The 19,840-nt window shown below is 40.6% G+C and overlaps 1 protein-coding gene and 1 long non-coding RNA gene across 3 annotated transcripts in view; one reads left to right on the top strand and one right to left on the bottom strand.

Moving 5' to 3' along the window:
* The window catches only part of LOC148323472 (uncharacterized), a 64,314-nt gene that overhangs the window by 38,203 nt on the left and 6,271 nt on the right, over positions 1-19,840 (bottom strand). Inside the window, exons 1-3 of one of the 2 annotated variants that reach the window (XR_015846452.1) lie at positions 13,716-13,855; positions 11,173-11,271; positions 3,238-3,297 (exon numbers count right to left, since the gene is read on the bottom strand). This is a non-coding gene — a long non-coding RNA (uncharacterized LOC148323472). Of the gene's footprint in view, positions 1-3,237; positions 3,298-11,172; positions 11,272-13,715; positions 13,856-19,840 lie in introns of those variants that run through there. The other variant, XR_015846453.1, reaches the window with a different exon arrangement.
* Positions 1,942-4,200, top strand: sox21b (SRY-box transcription factor 21b). Its single transcript, XM_088314488.1, has 2 exons — positions 1,942-2,165; positions 2,247-4,200. The coding sequence occupies exon 2, from the start codon at positions 2,263-2,265 to the stop codon at positions 3,007-3,009; it is 747 nt and encodes a 248-aa protein (XP_088170614.1). The 5' UTR covers positions 1,942-2,165; positions 2,247-2,262; the 3' UTR covers positions 3,010-4,200.

Raw genomic sequence — 19,840 nt, 5'->3', positions numbered from 1 at the left:
GCGCAGATTAAGTTGCAGGCTCATGGAAGAATACACGCTCAAATAAAACCAAAAAAAAATAATAATTATAATCGATAAAATAACTGACCGGTGAGCTTTGTTTTTTTGAGGGGGTGTCTCATTATTTTAGGAGGTCAATTACTGTTTTATTGTTTAAAGAAGGACACGATTAAATATATGAAAAACATGCAGAAGAATTTTAAGAGTTATTCTGTAGTGTCGCATGCTTCCCATGTGGAATAAAGTGTTTTTGGTGCCATCGTAAAGATCCTCGCACCTCTCGGGGCTGTTTCATTTCAGAGTGATCGCTGCCGCACCATTTATTTGTTTAATTTTTAGGGAGTGACTGGGTAATCAAATGTGTGTGATGTTCTCCCTTAATAGAAGGTAAAGTCCCCAAGGGCTTGTTGTTGCTGCTGTCTCCCTCTATTGATTTGCGTGCTATTTTTTTTTTTCTATTCAAGCCTTATCCTGCTCTGTGTGCTCTGAGGTGGCGCCGTCTCAGAGGCTGGAGCCATGCAGGTATAATTCTCCCAGCGCTCACTAACTCATCTTGAATTATTGAAGTGTTATTTCCGGACTGAAAACAAGGGCTTGGAAGGGTGGGAAGACTGCATGTGAGAAGAGGGTTTATATTATTATAGCGGTTTCCCACTTACATTTGAGTAAGCAGATTCTAATTAATCACCTTAAAATGTGTGTGTTCATGTGTGTGCGTATACATGTGGGCATGCAAAACAAAACTACTCACCAAAAATGTAAGAAAATCAATGTGTGAAAAGTGTTGAATGCCTAAAAGTCTAATAAAAATTAAGAATGAAATGAATTCTATAAAAACAAAATTTTACCTTTGTATTTGAAATTAGAACAAGAAAATAGATATACCTAGGCAATCACCTTCTGTGGGACAAGAGATATGTTTTTTTTTATTATCTATCATCTGATAATAATATATTTTTTTTTCTGTTTTATGTCCTTATCCTGAGAAGGAAATAATCACATATTGTAGGAATTCTGTTTGTGTTGGCGTGTGTGTGTGTGTCTCTCTCTACATGCACTGATCATCCTCTCCACTAAGCTGTTGAGACAAAATGAATACTGAAAATATGGTTTTGAGCGCAATTTTTAAATAATATACAGCAAGTATTGAATATTGGCATATGACTTATTTAGAATAATATGCCTATAATTAAGCATAATTCTTATACTTTATTGTGCTATAATTTTCTATATTTTAAAAGGGTGAAAACAAACTGAATTGCATTCCTCATTCATTAAACTGTATCACCTGCAGACATAATTTCTCGTTTGTATATTTCCAAGCGCCGTGCTATTTCCTTGTTATTTTTTTAGGACATATATAATAATGGAGAACAGAGAATGTGCGAGTAATAAAAACTCTCCAACCAACAATTTACCCCACAAGTCCGAACTGCTAAGTGTAATAATTGCGAAGTTGTGAATCGGCTGGCTGCCCTTGGGAGGGTCTTTTGAAGTGAAAAGAGGGGGAAACGCGGAGGGGGTGTTGAGGAAAGTAATTAATTTCACCGAGCGCGATTAGAAACACTTCAGACCTCCTCAGTGGCTCAATATTGTCGCCAAATATGACACCATTAAAGACTGGGTTAGTATTTAAAATGTGCTGGTGGTGGATGTGGAGGGGTTAAGGGCAGGTGAGGCCAAGCGAGGTGAACGAGCGCACCAAGATGCCGCGCGTTCGTGCGTATAATGGACTATAACGCGCGCATTAATAGAAATAAAAACGGACGCTTAAAGTGATCCGGGTAACACTGCGCCTATTGAGCATCTCTTTAAAACAGAGGATGGGAATTTAGAGGGAGAACCGGAGAGAGGGGGCAAAAAAAAGGAGTCGATCCCGCGGTGCTGGCGCTCTAGTGCGCATGCGCCACTGGGCACTTTCACTACCTGCCACACAAGCAGTATTTCACACGGGGCCGCGGAGACTTGTCATCCACTTGCGTGCGCGCTGCCGCTGATGCCGGATGACACTCGGAGGACAACCAGACAAGACTGCGTGTTTTTCTACCCACTGTTGTTTTGCTTTGGCTCGGACGTGAGGATGAATAGGAGAATACAACACTTTTAAGGAGTTCTCTTTTTTTGCAGAAGACAATTGCGGCTGGGATGAAGAATTAAAGTTTTAAGTAAGTAAACTGACTCATGACGCTTATTGTTTAAAACGAGCGCATTTATTGACGTACGCGCATGTGTTCATTCCTCTACAGAGAGTTAGTGCGAAGTATGTCTAAACCGATGGATCACGTCAAACGCCCGATGAACGCCTTCATGGTGTGGTCCAGAGCCCAGCGGAGGAAAATGGCCCAGGAGAACCCTAAAATGCACAACTCAGAGATCAGCAAGCGGCTGGGCGCCGAGTGGAAACTTCTAACAGAGTCCGAGAAGAGGCCCTTCATCGACGAAGCAAAGCGTCTGCGGGCCATGCACATGAAGGAGCATCCCGATTACAAGTACCGGCCCCGGCGGAAGCCCAAGACCCTGATGAAAAAGGACAAGTTTTCATTCCCGGTGCCCTACAACCTCGGGGAGCACGACGCGCTCAAAGTCAGCGGCCTCTCCGCCGGAGTTCTGCCCGAGAGTATCATCGGCAACCCGGACAAGGCGGCGGCGGCAGCGGCGGCCGCGGCGGCCCGGGTCTTCTTCAACCCGTCCATGTCCACGAACCCTTACTCCTTTTTCGACCTGGGCTCCAAGATGAGCGAGCTCTCGCCGCACTCGTTCACCTACGCGTCCCCGCTGGGCTATCCGCCGAGCGCCGCCAGTGCTTTCGCGGGGACCGGCGGTGCCGGCGTGGGTGGCGGGACGCACACCCATTCGCACCCGTCCCCCGGGAACCCTGGCTACATGATCCCTTGCAATTGCACGGCGTGGCCCTCCACCGGACTCCAGCCGCCCCTCGCGTACATCCTTCTCCCCGGGATGGGGAAGCCTCAGCTCGAACCTTATCCTGCCTACGCAGCGGCGTTATGATCGGCCCCACGCGAGAATAAAAAAAAAACAAAACAAACAACAACAAAAAAAAAACATTCGATGCATTAGTTTGATTTATGCATGCACAAACTTGAACATGTGATGAAGTGTGCATAGATCACATGTATATGGATGATTGCCTTTATTTAAGGTCTCCGTGAGAACTCGCCAAACTTCTGCCAATTACCCACGAAAGAGGGGAGGGGGGTAGAAGACATTAATTTGCACCTGTTGGAGCTGGGACTGCCCGACGCTTCGTGGGTCCACCGTGGGAGGATGGTGACACACCTGCAAAACAAAACAAACAAAAAAAAAAAAATGTTTAAAAAAAGTCATTTTATATAGTGTTCTGAGGCACCCACGCAGGGACATTTCACTAGCATCAAGTGTACATTTAGAGCAGGGGTGGGGAATCTTTGCAGTTTTTATAAAGTCCTCCGGTGCCATACTAAATTTATAAATGAAAAAGAAATACAATGGAACATCTTTATTATTCTATGTAATGCACAGTTAGACATTTTGGGACTTTTTATAACAGTTCCTCTATTTGTTTTTACAATTGCATGGCCGGTCTGATCCATCGCTCCCATGCATGGCCCGTTTGTGGCCCACGGGCCTTGGATTCCCCACCTCTGATTTAGAATTTTTAAACCCTTTTCTAGATGTCTGTAATATTTATTGTTTTAGTGGAATCGATGGTGAGCAAATAAAAAGGACAAGAATGAATTTGCACATTAGACTTTTTAAGAGGCTGTACCGGTAATTTATTTGATCTCCTTAAGACATAAATTCAAACGCACTCCCTTCACCCCGAAAAAACAAAACAAAAAAAAACGTTTGTCTTGTGTCATGTGCAGGGAATACAAGAAAACCATTTTTTTAAAATAACCAACTCTTATGGAATATGTATGTTTGTGTTTTCTTTTTTGTGTCACCTGTTGAGAAACGGATCACCGGAACAAAAATAATCATAACAATAAAACCGAATAGGATTAAAAACTAATCGGATTACAGTTTTTTGATATGATGAACATATTCTTTTTTCTCTCTGTGGAGTCCAGGTGAAGTGTAACGCCCCCCCCCCTCCTGCAAAATGGCCGCTTTTGTCCGGTGTCACTGAGGGTGTATTTAAAGTGCATGCACCCCCTAAAAGTGCGTTGATATAATCTGAATTAAAAGGGACATGCACAACCTGCTGATCACCGTGTGTTCTCAACTATGTGTTTGTGTGTGTTGAATTTCAATCCAGTAACCCCCCCACCCCCTTTACTAGATTACACTAAGAGATTAATTCATGAGGATCGGTGCGATTATGCAAAACTAATTTGGACAGTCCAGGGATAATTATCTCCGTCGCGGTTAATTAAACCCTTTGAGTGGAGCTCCGCGTTTGCAACACCCGTGGAACTTCCTCCTGAGTGGAACAGCCCACCCATCCCACCACCAACACTTTAATAGAACGTCTAAAGTGACCTTGTGGTGCGTTCGAAAAATAAAAATAAAAAAATATGTAATTGTATTAAATTAATACTGCGAATAGCGCTTGAATTTAACCGCTTTTTGTTCTAAATGGTTTCCTTGCAAATCAATTTTACAAAAATCCAACTTTTTAGCCTTTTTATGATGTTTTATCTTGCAAGGGGAAGAAATGTGAAAGGCCTTTTTTCCCCCTCCTTTTCACTTCTCTGGGAGCGTTTAGACGGTCGAGGAGGTTTTGTTTGCGCACAAAACGCGGGTTGGAAGGTTTTGTGCGAGCGTTGTTTGTTGAAGTGGAGCTCGCAGAAAAGCGGCCGCTCTCGCTCATTGTGATGAAAGCAATCAGTGGTATTTGGAAAACTGTTAGCATTGTGCACTTCTTCTGTGTCCATTGTGCAGGATTTCTTTTCACAAGGTTTTCGCCCCCCTCCTCCTCCTCTCCCTCTCTCACTCTCAAGCGATCCAGCTGGACGGAGTGAATAGCGGTGCAATGTGTACACGCTTTGTCCCCGCAAGCCCTTCAAGTAGCCCACACTGAATGGAGTGAGTTGACACTGCATGACAGTGAAACAACATAATAAAAAATACATGAGCGCATGAATAGGAGCAGGCGCATAAATAAATAAAATGGGTGGCCAAAACTGGATAAACTGAATGACAAAACGGTTAAAGAAGATGGCGGGGGGAACAAAAAGATATTTAACACGCCAGATTAGCATTAGAATGCCATCTACAAACCAGAACAATTGATGAATGGGTTTACCGGCCAAGAAAGAAATGGACTAAATGCCTTTTGAATAGATGGCCTATGTTTTCTCTGTCTAAGACGGCTCCTGAATGGGGAAAGGTGGAGATGCAACTATGGAAAGAAGTGAGAGAAGAAAAGGCCTTCCTATTAAAACGTTTTCCAGCCTTGGCTCCAAGGTCTTCAAGTGAATAAGACGGAAAGGAGTAAGGGTGGGGGGTTATATGCATATAAAACAATTATTGTTGATGAAAATAAATGACAGGAATATGTGGAATTTTAGGGGGAAAGGGTTGTAACTATAGCAGTGTTCCTAGATTGTTTTTTTTTTTAGGTTATAAAAATTAAGAGTGTGAGCATAACTGTAGTATTACCTGCTTGAATAAAGATGAACATTGAGGGGAAACATAACTATACCCATAAAATCATAATGTGATGAGAAAAATGTAAGGTTATGAGAAAAATATATTATTAATGCAATAACAGTTTTAATTTTTATTATATACACATATAAGAATACTACAAGAAAAATGTGACGAGATTAGAACCACAATATTACATTGAAAAAAAAAAAAGGCTGAAATTGCCAGGATTGGTGCCACAAAAAATCTAGTTCAAACCTAAACTCCAAATGATAAATTTCCCCCTGGAGTCAAACAGACTTTTTCCAGCTTTCTCTGGCACACCTCCATGCATTCCTGGGAGAATTCTTCCGGGATCATCCACAGCACTAATGCAGCAGCCATCTTGATGATAATTAATTAATTTATTTATTTTGAATCAGATGGTGCCAGGTCAGCTCAGCAGGGAAGTTGCTCTTGGATGTGATGGTCTTCTCGGCTAGGAACTGCCAGATGCTCACAGCCTTGCGAGCAGGCACATTGTCATAGTTTTTGAATTACCACCTCTTCTCGCGCACGGAATGAAGCAAACGTCGCAGGATCACTTTGGAGGCTTACTGGTTGATCACCTGGCACTCGCTAAAGGGGGAGCATCTTAGTTTGTAGTTTGGGTTTCAAATACTGTCTATCTTCTGTGACATCAGTCTTGGAAGTTTTCTGACACACTTCTTATGTGGAAGAATAAAGAACAATAATGTTGCACTACAGGGATCAAGTAAAAATTTTGAGAGTAAAATCATAAGGTTATGAGCATTAAGTCACAATGTTAAGAGAGTCTTAAGGTTATGACAATAAAGATTACATATTTATTATACATATTTATTTATTTTTAAAATAGTTACAACTTTACTTGAAAAATATCCGTAATGCTACATGAATAGATTCACAAGCTATAATTGTAATTCTGGTCTGAAAAATTGTGTTGAAATGAGAAATAAATTGCTAGGTTACAATAGTAATGTTCTGTATTGCAGGAATTTAGTGTCTCTCTTTTTTTTTTTAAGAAAAACAAATATTTTTAGGAGAAAAATCCTGCAGCACTACCAGAAAATAATCACAGTATATGTTTTAAAAGAAAAAAAAAATCTCAAGATGAACAAAAATGTTGAGGGTAGAAGTGTGATGATCTCAAAATAATTTCACAATATCAAGTTAGAAGATTAGAAAATAATCACAATAAGGAAAAAAAGTCAGCAGTTTTAGTAAGTTGCAATAGTTAATTGAAAAAAGTCGTGGCACAAGAGAAAAGTCTTATTACAGGAATTAAGTACCATTTTTAGGAAAATAAATTGCACGATCCAAACATGAGAAAAAATAAATACATAATCAACTGCAATTTGGGTGATTTTAGTATGAAGTTTACATGAAAAAATTGACATGACAAGTTGTAAGGTTCCAAGAATAGTCACCTTGCAAAGCGATAAAATTTAAAATTTACATGAAAAATAATTTGTAAGGCTGCAAGAATAAAGTTGTACTATTAGAGGAATAGACTGCGTCCATCTTCAGAATGCTATGAGTATAGTTAAAATGTCATGTGAACAAAAAATGTTATAAGAATTGAGTCATATTAGGGAAGGAGCTAAGAAAAAGTGAAGAAAGTTATATTTGCCGCCAAAAAAAACAAGTAAAAAGAATAAGGAAACGGTCCAAGCCACTTTTTTCCTACGACGACACTACAACAGGATCAGATTTGTATTTTTTGAGGGTTCATAGCACAAATGTAAAATGCACGGCGAGAAAAATGTCTTGGTGTCATTTACGGGAAAGAAATCATGTTACAAAACTGAATTTACAAGCTGGTGGAATTAAACTGTCAAAAAGGATCACACCGTCAGTATCAAATCAGTCTTTTACGAGGGAAAAAAAGTAAGAACGGTACAAGAATAAAGTTGGATTTATGTTCGGAAAAGCCATAAGGTTACGACAAAAAAAAAAAAATAAAAATCAAGATGGATTACAGGAATAATTCACATTTTCAAGTACAACTTGATAACATTCTACAGAGGGGGTCAATGTCACCTCAACAACTCTGTGACACCTGAGAAAAAGGAACAGCCAAATTGATTATGACATCACTATTCACTCACCTTGAGCCCCACCAGAATCCTTTTGGATCTTGTTTTCTCTCTTTTTTTTTTTAGAAAGGGAAAATAAATGATTGAATAGGAATTGATTTCCTTTGCACACATAATCACTAAACGTGTGTGTGTGTGTGTTGGTGTGTGTGTGAATGCGCGACTGGCCCTGATGTGAAGATGCTTAACATTGGGGAAACTCAAGTGGTTGCTCTATATCAGAGAAATGATTCCATTTTACTATTGAAAGTACATTTTAAAGCCTGACCGTATGGCAATGAGTGCATTTGCTTTTCCCGCATCGGGGAGAGCGTCAAGGCTGCATGGAGAGGGGGAGGAAACACATTTAGTCAAGTCACCAGAGAAGGAGGAGTGTTAATTTTATTATGCTGGATAGTTCTGTTTAATTCATGGCAAAACGGTTAAAAGACTCAAGACATTTTTTTTGACATTTGTCATAATTTAAATGGAAAAATGGGTCTTAGCCGGAAGCAATATGCCACTGGCCACAACATTTTGTGCAATGAAAATCCAATAGACAGTGGTTGTTAAAGTGCTGCTGCTTTGGCTAATAATGGCCAGCTTGGACTAATTATTAATGAAAATATAATGGCTTGCTATGCAATTATTTAAAAACAAAAAACAGAATCTCCTCAGAAGATCAGCAACCAAAACATGCTCATGATATACAATAATCATCTGTTCAATCGATGCATTATATATCCGGAAATATTTAGTATTGACTCCAAAGGATTTTAGAAAATCCAAATTGTCTGATAGAAAAACGTTTCACCAACCTTGATTTAGTACAAAGTATACTTGGTGTACCGACGTGATCCGTACACAAGCTAAATAATACTTATAAATGTATTTTGCAATGAGTCAAAATGTATTTCACTGTGATACAAAAGGCTCTCCATGTATGAATTTAAAAAAAAAAAAAAAAAACTCCCATTCCGATGCCCTGATATGATTGGATGTCAAAGCCATATACGTATGCCTGTGAGACATTTGTATGAGTGAGATTAGGCAAATTAACATACATATGTATCAGCAGTTCAAGCGTGTTGACCTCAGATGGAAGCACAATGGCTTCCCGTTCCCTAATTCGCCCCAGGGCCGCCCCACGAGCATGTGGATTATCACCGGACTTCAATGGCTTCAGATGGATCATTTTACGTTTTTTTTTTTTTTTTTTTTTTCCTCGCCACGTACATGAATAAAACATCAAAATGGTCTCTTTGAGGATATTTCTTCCATTTGTTTGCGCACGCTCACCTGGTTGTCATTACGTGTGTGTGTGCACGCACACGTGCGCGGATAGATTGTGAGGAAGCTCAAAGAGTGTGATCACTGACTTCTTCCAGCTCATTTTAGGCAAATCAAAGTGTGAAAAGTCTCTCCTGCAGCAATATCTCCATCATCGGCTCGGGTCAAGAATGTTTATGAAGACTGTGTGTCATATTACCTGTAATCTCCACGCTGTGAACTGCTGTATTTCTGACTTCTCCGCGCTCCCAGGAGGGAAGGAGGAGAAGCAGGGGTAAAAAAAGCCGAAATTATCTTGCATTGCAGCTTTTCCACGACGACCTAACGTGGCAAATCGAAGCCTGCCAATGGTACATGTCGCTGTGCCCAAGGTCACAGGTAGAAATGAGAAATGTCTGTGTACTCGACAGGACCCACCCCCCCCCGTCCCCCTATAAACATGGCAGACTCTGGTCTCTGAAGTCTGACTATGCCTCCAAGAAGTTTGAAAAGTAGCTCATACAATAAGTGGACAGAGTTCAAAGGGGAGGATTCTGGAATTTGGGTGTAGAAGGCGCATGGGCACGTACTGGTGGTCCTCGGGTTTATGACAATGTTCGGAAAGTTTCGTAGTCTACCATACACTTGTGCGAATATAAATTAGTAGCGAATATAAATTCACGACACACTAGGACACATGCACACACACGCACACACACGCATTCGCTGCTTTGATAACACTAATGACACGATGTTGCCAAGTAAAGCTTCACCATTGTGCTCATTAAAGCCAAAAATGTCCTCCTTGGCATCGTCCACCTTGTCATCAAGCGGATACAACGCCCTTAGCATAAACCTTCCTCTGTATATCGTTCTTCAAGTCGGATTGTTCACTTTGCCATCTTGTGATAAGAAGCCTGGACAGAAAGGTGCGTGGCAAACAGACCAACCATGTGGCTACTTTGCATAAGAACAACTTGACTCTTCATTTCTCATAAGTGGCAACACACGGCGCATGATGAGGATCCAGTTCTGAATGCACAGGACAGTGACTAACTTCAATTTCTTTATTAATTTAGGTCATTATTTCATCATCACTTAATATTAGACCTTGCACTGATTGATTGTGTGCAAATTAATTGTGACACCTATCAGGATATTTAAAATATGGTTATATTAAACTTGCTTTTTGTTGCGTGTGTCAACTACCTTTTTTTTTTTTTTTTTTTTAAATCAGTTAACTGTGAAAGTGGAACAAAATGTGCTCACCCCAATAAAATCACAAGGACAAGAACTAGCCCTCAAAACATATTTTAATATTAGAAACAACATCTAAATCTTATTGAAATCCTTTCATATCATGGAGAGCTATTTTCATTACCTGTTAGTATATTTATTATCTTAATTAATTGTGACAATTACCTCCACACTATAGTCAACTTTATCATAATGTGAACAGCCGAGTTTTATATATGCAATATTTCCATTTTACTGAATTGGAATGATTATCCATATCAGTTTTTAAGTCTTCACAATAAGAACAAGAAGCATCAATAAGAAGTGGAACACAATTGAAGACAGTAATACATCAATAAAGGTCTTTACAGTCTCTGCAGACTCTATAGCGCCCACTGCTGTCAAAAGCAGCTCACTACAGTAAGAACTTCAGATTTCTATTCAGCCAGTGTCTCAAGGATTATTAAGATACCAAGTCTTTTAATATGCAGTATAGCACTACATAGACTTAAATGTAAAAAACTTGAAGGAAGGGGAAAAAAAAAAGTCCACTGTGAGATGTTCAATGGAACATTCTGACAAGAGTTTATGAAAAGACTATAGCCTCCTGATAGCCACTCAAATCATGAAGTTAATGAGCAAGAAAAGAGAGCCAGAGTCATAGGATTATTCCACGAATCCATCAATAAATTAGAATAATGTCATGCGAGAAGCCCTGAAAAAATGTTCTTTAAACAGATGTGACATTTTTTTGTTCCATTTCCAAATGACCGCTGGCAGAGATTGCCAGCTTTGGTATTAATTCTCAGGTTTTCAAGCAGGAGGAGGAGGAGGAGGAGGAGGAAGGGGTATATAAATATATATATATATATATTTATCATGAGAAGAAATAATGAAGTTGAAGAGCCGATGCCCCGAGGAGCAGTCGCAAAGAATTATATCTTTCTTAAACACAGGACACAGGCAAAAAGATAAGTACCTGTCACTTGGCGTACTTCTCTGCGACGTGTGCCTATCAAAGCGGGAGATTATTTTGCCCATTACAGCAAAAAGATCTGGGGGGGCTCCCAGACTGCACCTTTAATGACAACACATCATTGAGTGAGCGAGTGAGTGAGCCCTTCATGCCAGCGGTGAGTAGGCTCCCTCTTGCTCACTCCTCAAAGAAGAACTATTGCCAACATTCATTCACAGAGATTATTTATTTGCTTTTAACAGGATTACAGGAGTGCAGCGCGTGCATTGTAATATCGCAGTTTAGCAGTCAAATGCTTGCAGACTTGTTGTAATTAACAGAATAGATGGCTGCCAAATGATATGTTGGCGCACGGCTCATCTTTTGGAGGGGCCGGTCTTACTGTTAGCCTCTTTATGGGAGGCAGTCCTAAACTTCATGTCATACTTGTCTTAGTTTTAAGCACATTTTTAACGTGCTGGAACAACTGAAATCACAGACGCACACCTACATAATTCAACGAGAGCCATCAAAAGATGCATGAAAGAATTAATCCTGTGGATGTTTTGTGCTCACTTTGGCTTTTTATGCCACTTTTTCTGAAAATGAGAAGTGAATGCATTTTAGTCCAGCTGTTTGTGACGTTTGACAAGAAGGAGCACAAAGCGAAGATGCTTCTATAGATAAGATCTCGCACTTGCCACGAGTGAATGCAGCACGCGAGCAACTTATTTCACATGCAGCTAACAAAGATTGATAAGACTCGAAAGTTTAAAGTCAACATTAAATTTGTCATTTGATTTCAGTTTGTTTTCCGTGTCGTCATAAAGTCAGCAATTTTAACCAAAAATAAATATATAACCACACAAAAGAGTTATAAAATCTAATGAAAGTCAAATCAACGGCCGGCTGGAAGCCTTAAAGAATGCCGGCCGTTTTTAAGGCCGGGCAAAGCATCCAGCATCTCAGATCAGATGCTGTATTAAGGACTTTGTAGATTTGTTAAATAAACACCTGATAAAATGTCCTAATGTGAGAAAAAAAAATCTCGCTGGCATTTTTTGATTTTGGAAGAAATTGCAGCACATGCATTATCTCAGAAGATGCCACATGAAACGTGCCATTAGTTCTACTGATGAACAAGCTTGACTTCATACCTTGATTGGGAGCGAATGCAAAGTGTCCTCAGAACCAATCTATTATGAATGGTCCGAGAAGACATCACAAGCAGGGTACCTAGACAGTTTACACATTCCCTTCAGCCAACTTGTCACACTTGTGCCATGTTGTGTTACAGAGTTATCTGTCAGACAAAGTGAGGCTACAATAAATTCTTATATGGCTTGATTTTCAAATTTGCATGACTCGTGTGCGCATCATAGTGTGTTATAATTTTGTCGACTAAAATGATTTATTTAATTTACTCAAAAAAAAACTGACATCCCAAACGAAACGAGACAGCTGAGAGGTTAAAAATCTGCAGACATTCTTTTTGCGTACCAACCAATTCATGTTTATTTATTTTTTTTAATTTAAGAGATTTTAAAATATTACACAGAATCAAACTTTCCAGGTAGTGGGGGTCAAAGGTAAAATTGTAAAAGGTTCTTTTCTACCACAAAACTATTTAAAGGTTACATTTATTCGATTACAGCACTTGTAGTTTTACAACAATACATTCGATTTTTATGGATAGTCAACGGTATCTCATTACCTGGTCACAAAATCCACAACGAAGGTTATACAGTTTTGAAACGGACTGAAATAGGTCACAAAAAGCCGCATGAAAATCAACGATAGTCATTCGTCCGAGGGATCGTGTGTTGTATTTCCGAAGGTCAAAGGTCTGTGAAATTGTTGTTTAGCTTCTGCTTTGCCCAAGCAAATAAAAACTAGGGTGTCGCAAGGAAAAGAACACAACATTTGAGGGCCGCTATCATTCACAGAGCATGTTGACATCCGAGGCATTTTCAGCAGGTTAAGTGGGGCAATTGGAAGTGAACAAACTGAAAATATTACAGCACCAATTTTTTTTTTTTTCCTTGCAACAAAATGGAAGCCATACAAGCTCTCACAAGAGACACAAATGGACTTGAATGTCAAAAAGCAAACAAATATCAACAAGGCAGCAAGGTGTAAAAATATACATCGCTAACACACAACAATAAGAGATTTATGTATGTAGGGCGCTAAAAAAGAGACACAGCCGACGCCTGGTGCTGTCAGGCTCGTTTTCGTGTTGCGTCATTCACCTTGGCAGTGTACAGTGAGGCCAAATATGGCAGAGGGCTCTCTTTTGCGCAGCTCGCGCGCCGTGATCCCTTGTCAAGCAAACAGATGTCGGGATTGTTGGATGTTTGTAAACAAGTTGAAAATATTCCCCCTCTTAATTTGATGCTCAATGCATCCTGACAGCTAATTCCATTCAGATGGCGTGAAGATCACGAGTCACATGTCAGTTCCTTTCCAGCGCAAACAGGTAAAGTTAGTTGTCGAGCAAAAAACTAATAAGTCCGTCGCCTCTCACCGCGGTGTAATATTATCGACGGGGTTTGACCCGATCTCACCTTTAAGTTGTACAGCCAGAATGCCGAGCGGTGCTAAAAGACCGTGTGTAAATGTCGAGTGTGTAAAGCAGGAGCCGGCGGCACTTTAGCGAGGTAACATGAACACTTGGAAGGGATACTGAGACAAAGCTCATCGTGCCTCCTAAATTGCTGAACGGCTCCAGGGCTGACATTCAAAAACACAACATGGCCAAACAACAAAAAAAAAAATACATTAAATGCAGAAAAGCCAGGCAGGTGGCTCTGAGCGAAACCTGAAATTCAAGTTCCTGGCGACGGCGGCTGACCCACATTTCCTGGCCCCTTCTTCTCCTTTACGTGCTTGTGCAAGCCCGGGCCCCGGGGTGACATATCCCTTACACAAGGATTGCCAGTGCATTTACATCCAAGCATGCTTAATGAGAGATCAACAGCAGCAAAGCGCCTTGAATATAAAGCTTCCTTGTAAAAATAATGAGCGAGCGATTGATCCATAGTCAAACAAGCCGGTTTGCTGAGCTAATACCAAAGGCAGATTACAGCCCCTGCCAAAAGTGCCCTGGCGTGCGACGCCTTTCGCTTGCAGGGTCCCCAAATTTGTCATCACATTAGCACATGGTCAAGGAGTACATCCAAGCACTAATCTGCTTTCCTGCACAATTAGTCCCCTTGAAGAAGGCTGCAGACTGACAGCCGGCGGGCGGGAAGAGGAATAAGAGGAAAATCACTGAGTTTCACATAAAATGGATGGATTATTTACAGCCAGGCCAATGTAACAGTCGGAGGTTATTCCTTTTGCCCCTCACCTGCCTAGTCCTCACATTGGACTCCCGCTCTGCTTTTAGCGTGCATTGATAAAGCCTTACAAAAGAAGTTTTAGTGAATTGGAGGGGTGGGTGCACTCACCGCCACCGTCAATGTGTTTTAGCTGAGAAGAGCAGACGATGGAGGACAGGCAAGTTTTTCTTGAATAAAATATGAGATAAATTCATTTCAAACTATGGGCAGAGAACAAAATAGCAGGAGGGATGGAGAAAGGAAGTGTTTTTTGTGTGAAAAGAATAAGAAGAATTCAGTGCTGCTTCTTGCAAGGAGGGGGGGGGGGAACATTGATGACACCCAGTTCCATTCTTCCAGTCTCCCCTTTCTCTGCTCCTCGCCTCGCAGCACGGCGGGCTAAGCTGGGAGCTGTAATGTCATTAAATTGCAAATGCTTTTTTTTCATTTCCGACACACACTGTTTACTTATCTGGCAAAAACATATGTTGGAAGGAATCCGTTAAATTCTGCCCATTGCCTTGGGTGAAAGTGCAATAGAAACGGGCCCACTGAGCTCCTTCTGTCGTCTCCTTTTAGCACTTTGCCTTATCTACAAGGCTGCTTAGCAGCAAACTGGCGAGTTCAATGAAAAATGAAGATACAGAGCAAGATTGGGGAAGAACAGTGAGGGGAGAAATGCTTGGAGAGAGGGTCATCCCATTCCTCTCCATCTGCATAAATGACTATTTTTAAGGCATCTCGGGCGTCTGTATATTTTTCTCACTCTGCCACACATTTAATTTCACGCCCCGTGTTCTGAATATGCTTAAATGCATATCTCTGATGCACCTTTAAGCCAGAGGAAAGAGGATGGGGCGGTGTGGGGGGGCGCGGCGGCGGCGGTGGCAGTGAGGGTACGAAAGCAAAATTAAAGATAAAATGGTGTGATTTGCACTACAAGTCTATTACTTTATGGCATTTACATATAGTTTACCTCTGCAATTCCAAGATTTTTCACTCCCCAAACACACACCACACCACTTTGCTATCAGTATAGTTGGGCATGTATAAATATGTATAAATCTTTGTTAAGCAGGGGGAAAATGGAAAGTTTCAAGGGTGCACTTTCTTGCCTCAACTTCTTCCTTTCGGTGCCGTGACGCTGACAGCAGACCCGCTGGGAGTGTTCTGCCCCAACAAAGACCCATGAGGCTTCAAGCACTTTGTGCACCATGATCCCCTGACACCCGCCCTTGCCACAGTGACCGAGGGCTTGGGGTGGGGAACCTTTTTCCAATCAGGCACCGTTTCAGCTTTGGATGCGGCTATTGTACGATGAAAAAAAAGAAAAATGATGCAGAACAATTGTTTGTTATTCATACTAAGCAATTCTGGGTGAAATGCTTTGGGATTAATCTGAGGTTCTAAATACTTCTAGAATTGTACACTGGGATAGATCAAATGTTGACCCCACATAGCCCGCGGGCCACTGGTTGCCCGCAACTTCTGGAGAGGAAGTTCCTTATCGTGCGCTTGCGTGTGCAGCCCTGTAGCATGCAATACAGATAGACCTACAGAATCATGTGATGAATAGCGTTCGCAAGTCTTCCAACGCCGCGCTATCAGGTGCCCCAACGGCAAAGACTTTCAAACCCCGCCCCTTTCAAGAATGAGGATTGGCCGGGAGAGAGAGCGAGAGAGAGAGAGAGAGAGAGAGAGAGAGAGAGAGAGAGAGAGAGAGAAGAAAGAAAAAGAGAGACTATTCAGGGCACGATTCCTTCCCCTCATTGTCTGGCCGCTTCGATTTGAATGTGCTCGCTCAAAAGCAGACGAGGGAAGCGCTTCAGTCCGCTGCATTGTTGCCTCTCTCTCTCTGCGCTCTTTTCTATTTGCAATTAAATGCATTTCACATGGAACAACTGTACGGCGCGCGTTGCAGATAAGGGTGGGGGGGCGATGGGGGGGGGGGCGAATTCCATTGCCTTTAACCTCGTTTGTAATGCCTTTGCAAATCTGGAGTGCTCTTATTGTGAAAAGTAGGCAATCAAAACAGAGAATTTGAATAGAAAATGCCACACAGCTAAAAGCATTGCTTCAATGAAAATTAAATTGCTTTTAGAATTCTCTTCTTTAAAAGAAAAGGCAATCTTAGTGTTTCAGTTCAAGGGCTTTATGTACCACATTGTGCTCAGACAGCAACATCACACACACAGACACACACTAATGCACACAGAGGTCCCAAGCATGGGATGAGATCAGTCAATTAGAATTAATGTCATCTGGTCATTTACAGCTAAACACCCTCCACATTGCATTGTGTTTGCTTTGTGTGACACGGCGTCGACTGCAAAACCAATCTCATCCCGCAGACATGGTATTTTTTTTTAAGGATTTGAACGCTGTAAATAACTCCCAAGCCCTCTCTTACGAGGTTTACCCCTGCAGCACTTTGTAACTTATCAGGGCCTCCTTGTGCTTCCTCTAATGCCGGCATTATGCTCAAATGTAAATGGGTAAAGCTGCCAGAGTGGTGGGCGGGAATCACTGAAGAAAGACTCACTCAAGGGGTCTCGCCAATATTTTGATTGGAGTACAGAAAAATAAACTGTATGGTTTTAGTTTTTTAAGAGACCACATGGCACTGTTCTGCGGTAATCTCTATTGTTCTTTAGTGTTGCACAATTTTTGATCGTGATCTTTTATTGAAATAGGATGTGTATGACAAGAGATGAACAAAATATTAACATGAATTGATTTACTTTTTAATGGATTGTCTCGAACTTGAGTGCACAACTTGGCTGTAACCAGCAGAGGCGCAGTTGGTTCACTGTCACATGTTATTTTTAAATGAAGAAGCAAATTAATTTAAGACAAGTATTCAGTCACTACGTATGCTGTTTCATCTCATACTACGAAGAAGACTTGGCCTAAAATCGTTGACTCCAGAAATAAAAGGCGGCTGAACACAATTTAAACACAATTTTTACCCATCTACATAACAATTGATGAATAGAGTATTTCCTGCTAAGTTGACGCGGCAAGTTTTGAGAGTTGCTCTAAAAACTAAAAAAATAATAATGAACATATTCTTATATTGTGTGCCATCTATTATTTCAAGACAAAATGTATTAAATGATTTCATTTCAAATGTATACTGTTAGCTCTGATAAAGTGTTGATGTTAGCATAAAAATTATGATAACATATTACAACAAAAAAAAAAGCAGTTAAACAATTATCCCTAAGTCTGTCAAGGACAATCAGTTGACTGTCCACCCTCACTTGTAACAAAGTTCTAAAGGGTGGGCCCAATTAAAATGACAATTACACCCAAATGAAAACTTATATTCTGAGTGAATGAGGCCTAAGGCCCCGTTTTGTACTTGTAATTTCCATCTCTAATGGTACAAGAGTCTGATTATTAATTAGGACAGCCTCAATTAAATGCATGTAATGAGTATTATTGGTTTCTGTTCTACTGGTGGTGAGCCGGGATAGCATCTTCACGTTGGATTTTAACGCATATTGACCTCTAACGACTCGGTTCTTCATGTCCTTGAATTGGCTTTGTAACGTAATGACTTTATCGTAGCATCTCTCAACTAATTGACCCCAAGCGTGTTTCCCAGTACAACTATTAATCTTATTTTCCAGTGAATAATTTGAGAAGTGGCTCTGTTACACGCATGCCTACACGCACACACACACACACACACATGGAGGCAGGCTGCTCGCGGAGGGATGTGTGGCCCCTAGATATTAATTTGGAGATGGATAGGAGTCTTAAAGAGGATTAAAACTCTATACAGGCTACTCATTTCACATGGCTGCCTACCACCCAGGCTACTGTGTTGCGCTCCCAGACGCCGCTCGGCATGGTGGACATTTTAAATGGTGACAGTTAAAGTACAAAGATGTCCAATCCCAGACTATTTCATGGCATATTTGGCCCGAACATCCTGGAGGAAATTCAAACTGTCAAGGCCGCGTGTCCTTGCCCCTGCCTGCTAGTGGCCACCACACACAGCAACACTGCCCTCTTACTACCGGTTAGTGGTACTACAGTACGCGCCCTGCCCTCCATCCACCCGCCTCCCTCTCCCTTGCAGTATGAATATTACAACCACAATATTAAACATAGTATGAAATGAGTATATCTTTAACTGTCAGGCAATACTGAGTGTTAATTTTGTACAGTCATTTTTTTTCATTTGCTTGTCTCTAGTATGTTTAAATAGTCATACGCTCCACTGACTGAATATTCTGGAGACTTTAGACAAGAATTAATTGGCATAAGTATGCAATAACTAATGTATTTTTGAATATTGCAACAAGACTCCTGTCCGATTTTTTATGTGTAAGGACTTTAGCAGTCCTACATGGTGTCAGTGTCTTCTCCGACTTAATTTGTATTTAATTCAACTTATTTAAGCCTGAATGAACACCATCATTTAATACTACCGGTAATATGTTTTTATGCATATAACCGTCACGCCTTGTTCCTCCACAGCTCTTTAGCACCCTCCTGTGTTTAGGCTGGAAAAACTAAGTCTGTTAATGAAAGCATTTAAAAAAAAAAAAACAACAAAATATTATTTATTTATTTATTTTATTTTAGTAAAGGTTGCATTTTGAATTTCTTCCTAGGCAATAAATGTAGGCGCTGTATGTCATAAACGCTCTAAACTGGACAGTATTTTTTTCATACCATGAAAATAACTCAACATTTTTAATTTTTCAGGCGAAATCTTATAAATCCTAGTTGTTTCTACAAACACGTGCATACACACACTTTAAAATATGTGCCTTAGGTGCGACGTTTCAATGTTAGAATTAAAGCCCCAAATGCACAATAACGAATTTACCGTCTTGTATTTCACCAAAATATATAACTTTAAATTCTGCTAAGTTTTCCTTTGATTCAAATTAAACCTGCACTTGTTTTTTTTGTTTTTTTCACAAAACAATCCATCTGTCGCACAATGAGCCGCAAAACTGTGAACAATCCAAAGATTGCCACCTTTACTGTGTTTTTGCTCTTCCAGACACCTGATAAAAGCACATTCTACGACATTCCGAATTCCAGTTGACTCCGGGCAGGAATTCTTCTAATCCCCATCAGTCCAGTGAAGCTCACGAGGCCTCTTGTGTAAAAGACTCAGCAGTCACAAGAGCATTCCCAGGGCGCCATCATGTTAGAGCATAACAAGGTCCTGAGATGATGAACTATTCAGTGTTGCTACTATTTAAAACGGTAAAACAAACAAAAATAATGGTCAACACAATCAGGAGAGAAAAGGACTCAAACTGCGATTTTAACCTTTTCTTAACATCGGCTTGGTAATTATTGCAGTATTGTTGTAAAACAGATGCACACAAAAACAAATG

The sequence above is a fragment of the Idiotropiscis lumnitzeri genome, chromosome 14 (assembly GCF_059441095.1).
Source record: "Idiotropiscis lumnitzeri isolate Australia: NSW breed Sydney's pygmy pipehorse chromosome 14, RoL_Ilum_1.0, whole genome shotgun sequence".
In the NCBI taxonomy this organism is placed as follows: Eukaryota; Metazoa; Chordata; class Actinopteri; order Syngnathiformes; family Syngnathidae; genus Idiotropiscis; species Idiotropiscis lumnitzeri.
Note: the sequence above shows the minus strand (reverse complement) of the source record. Positions and strands in the feature narration are given on the sequence as shown.

Bases quoted from the DNA above. Each gene is read 5' to 3' on its own strand.
- sox21b (XM_088314488.1), top strand. From the start codon at position 2,263: ATGTCTAAACCGATGGATCACGTCAAACGCCCGATGAACGCCTTCATG.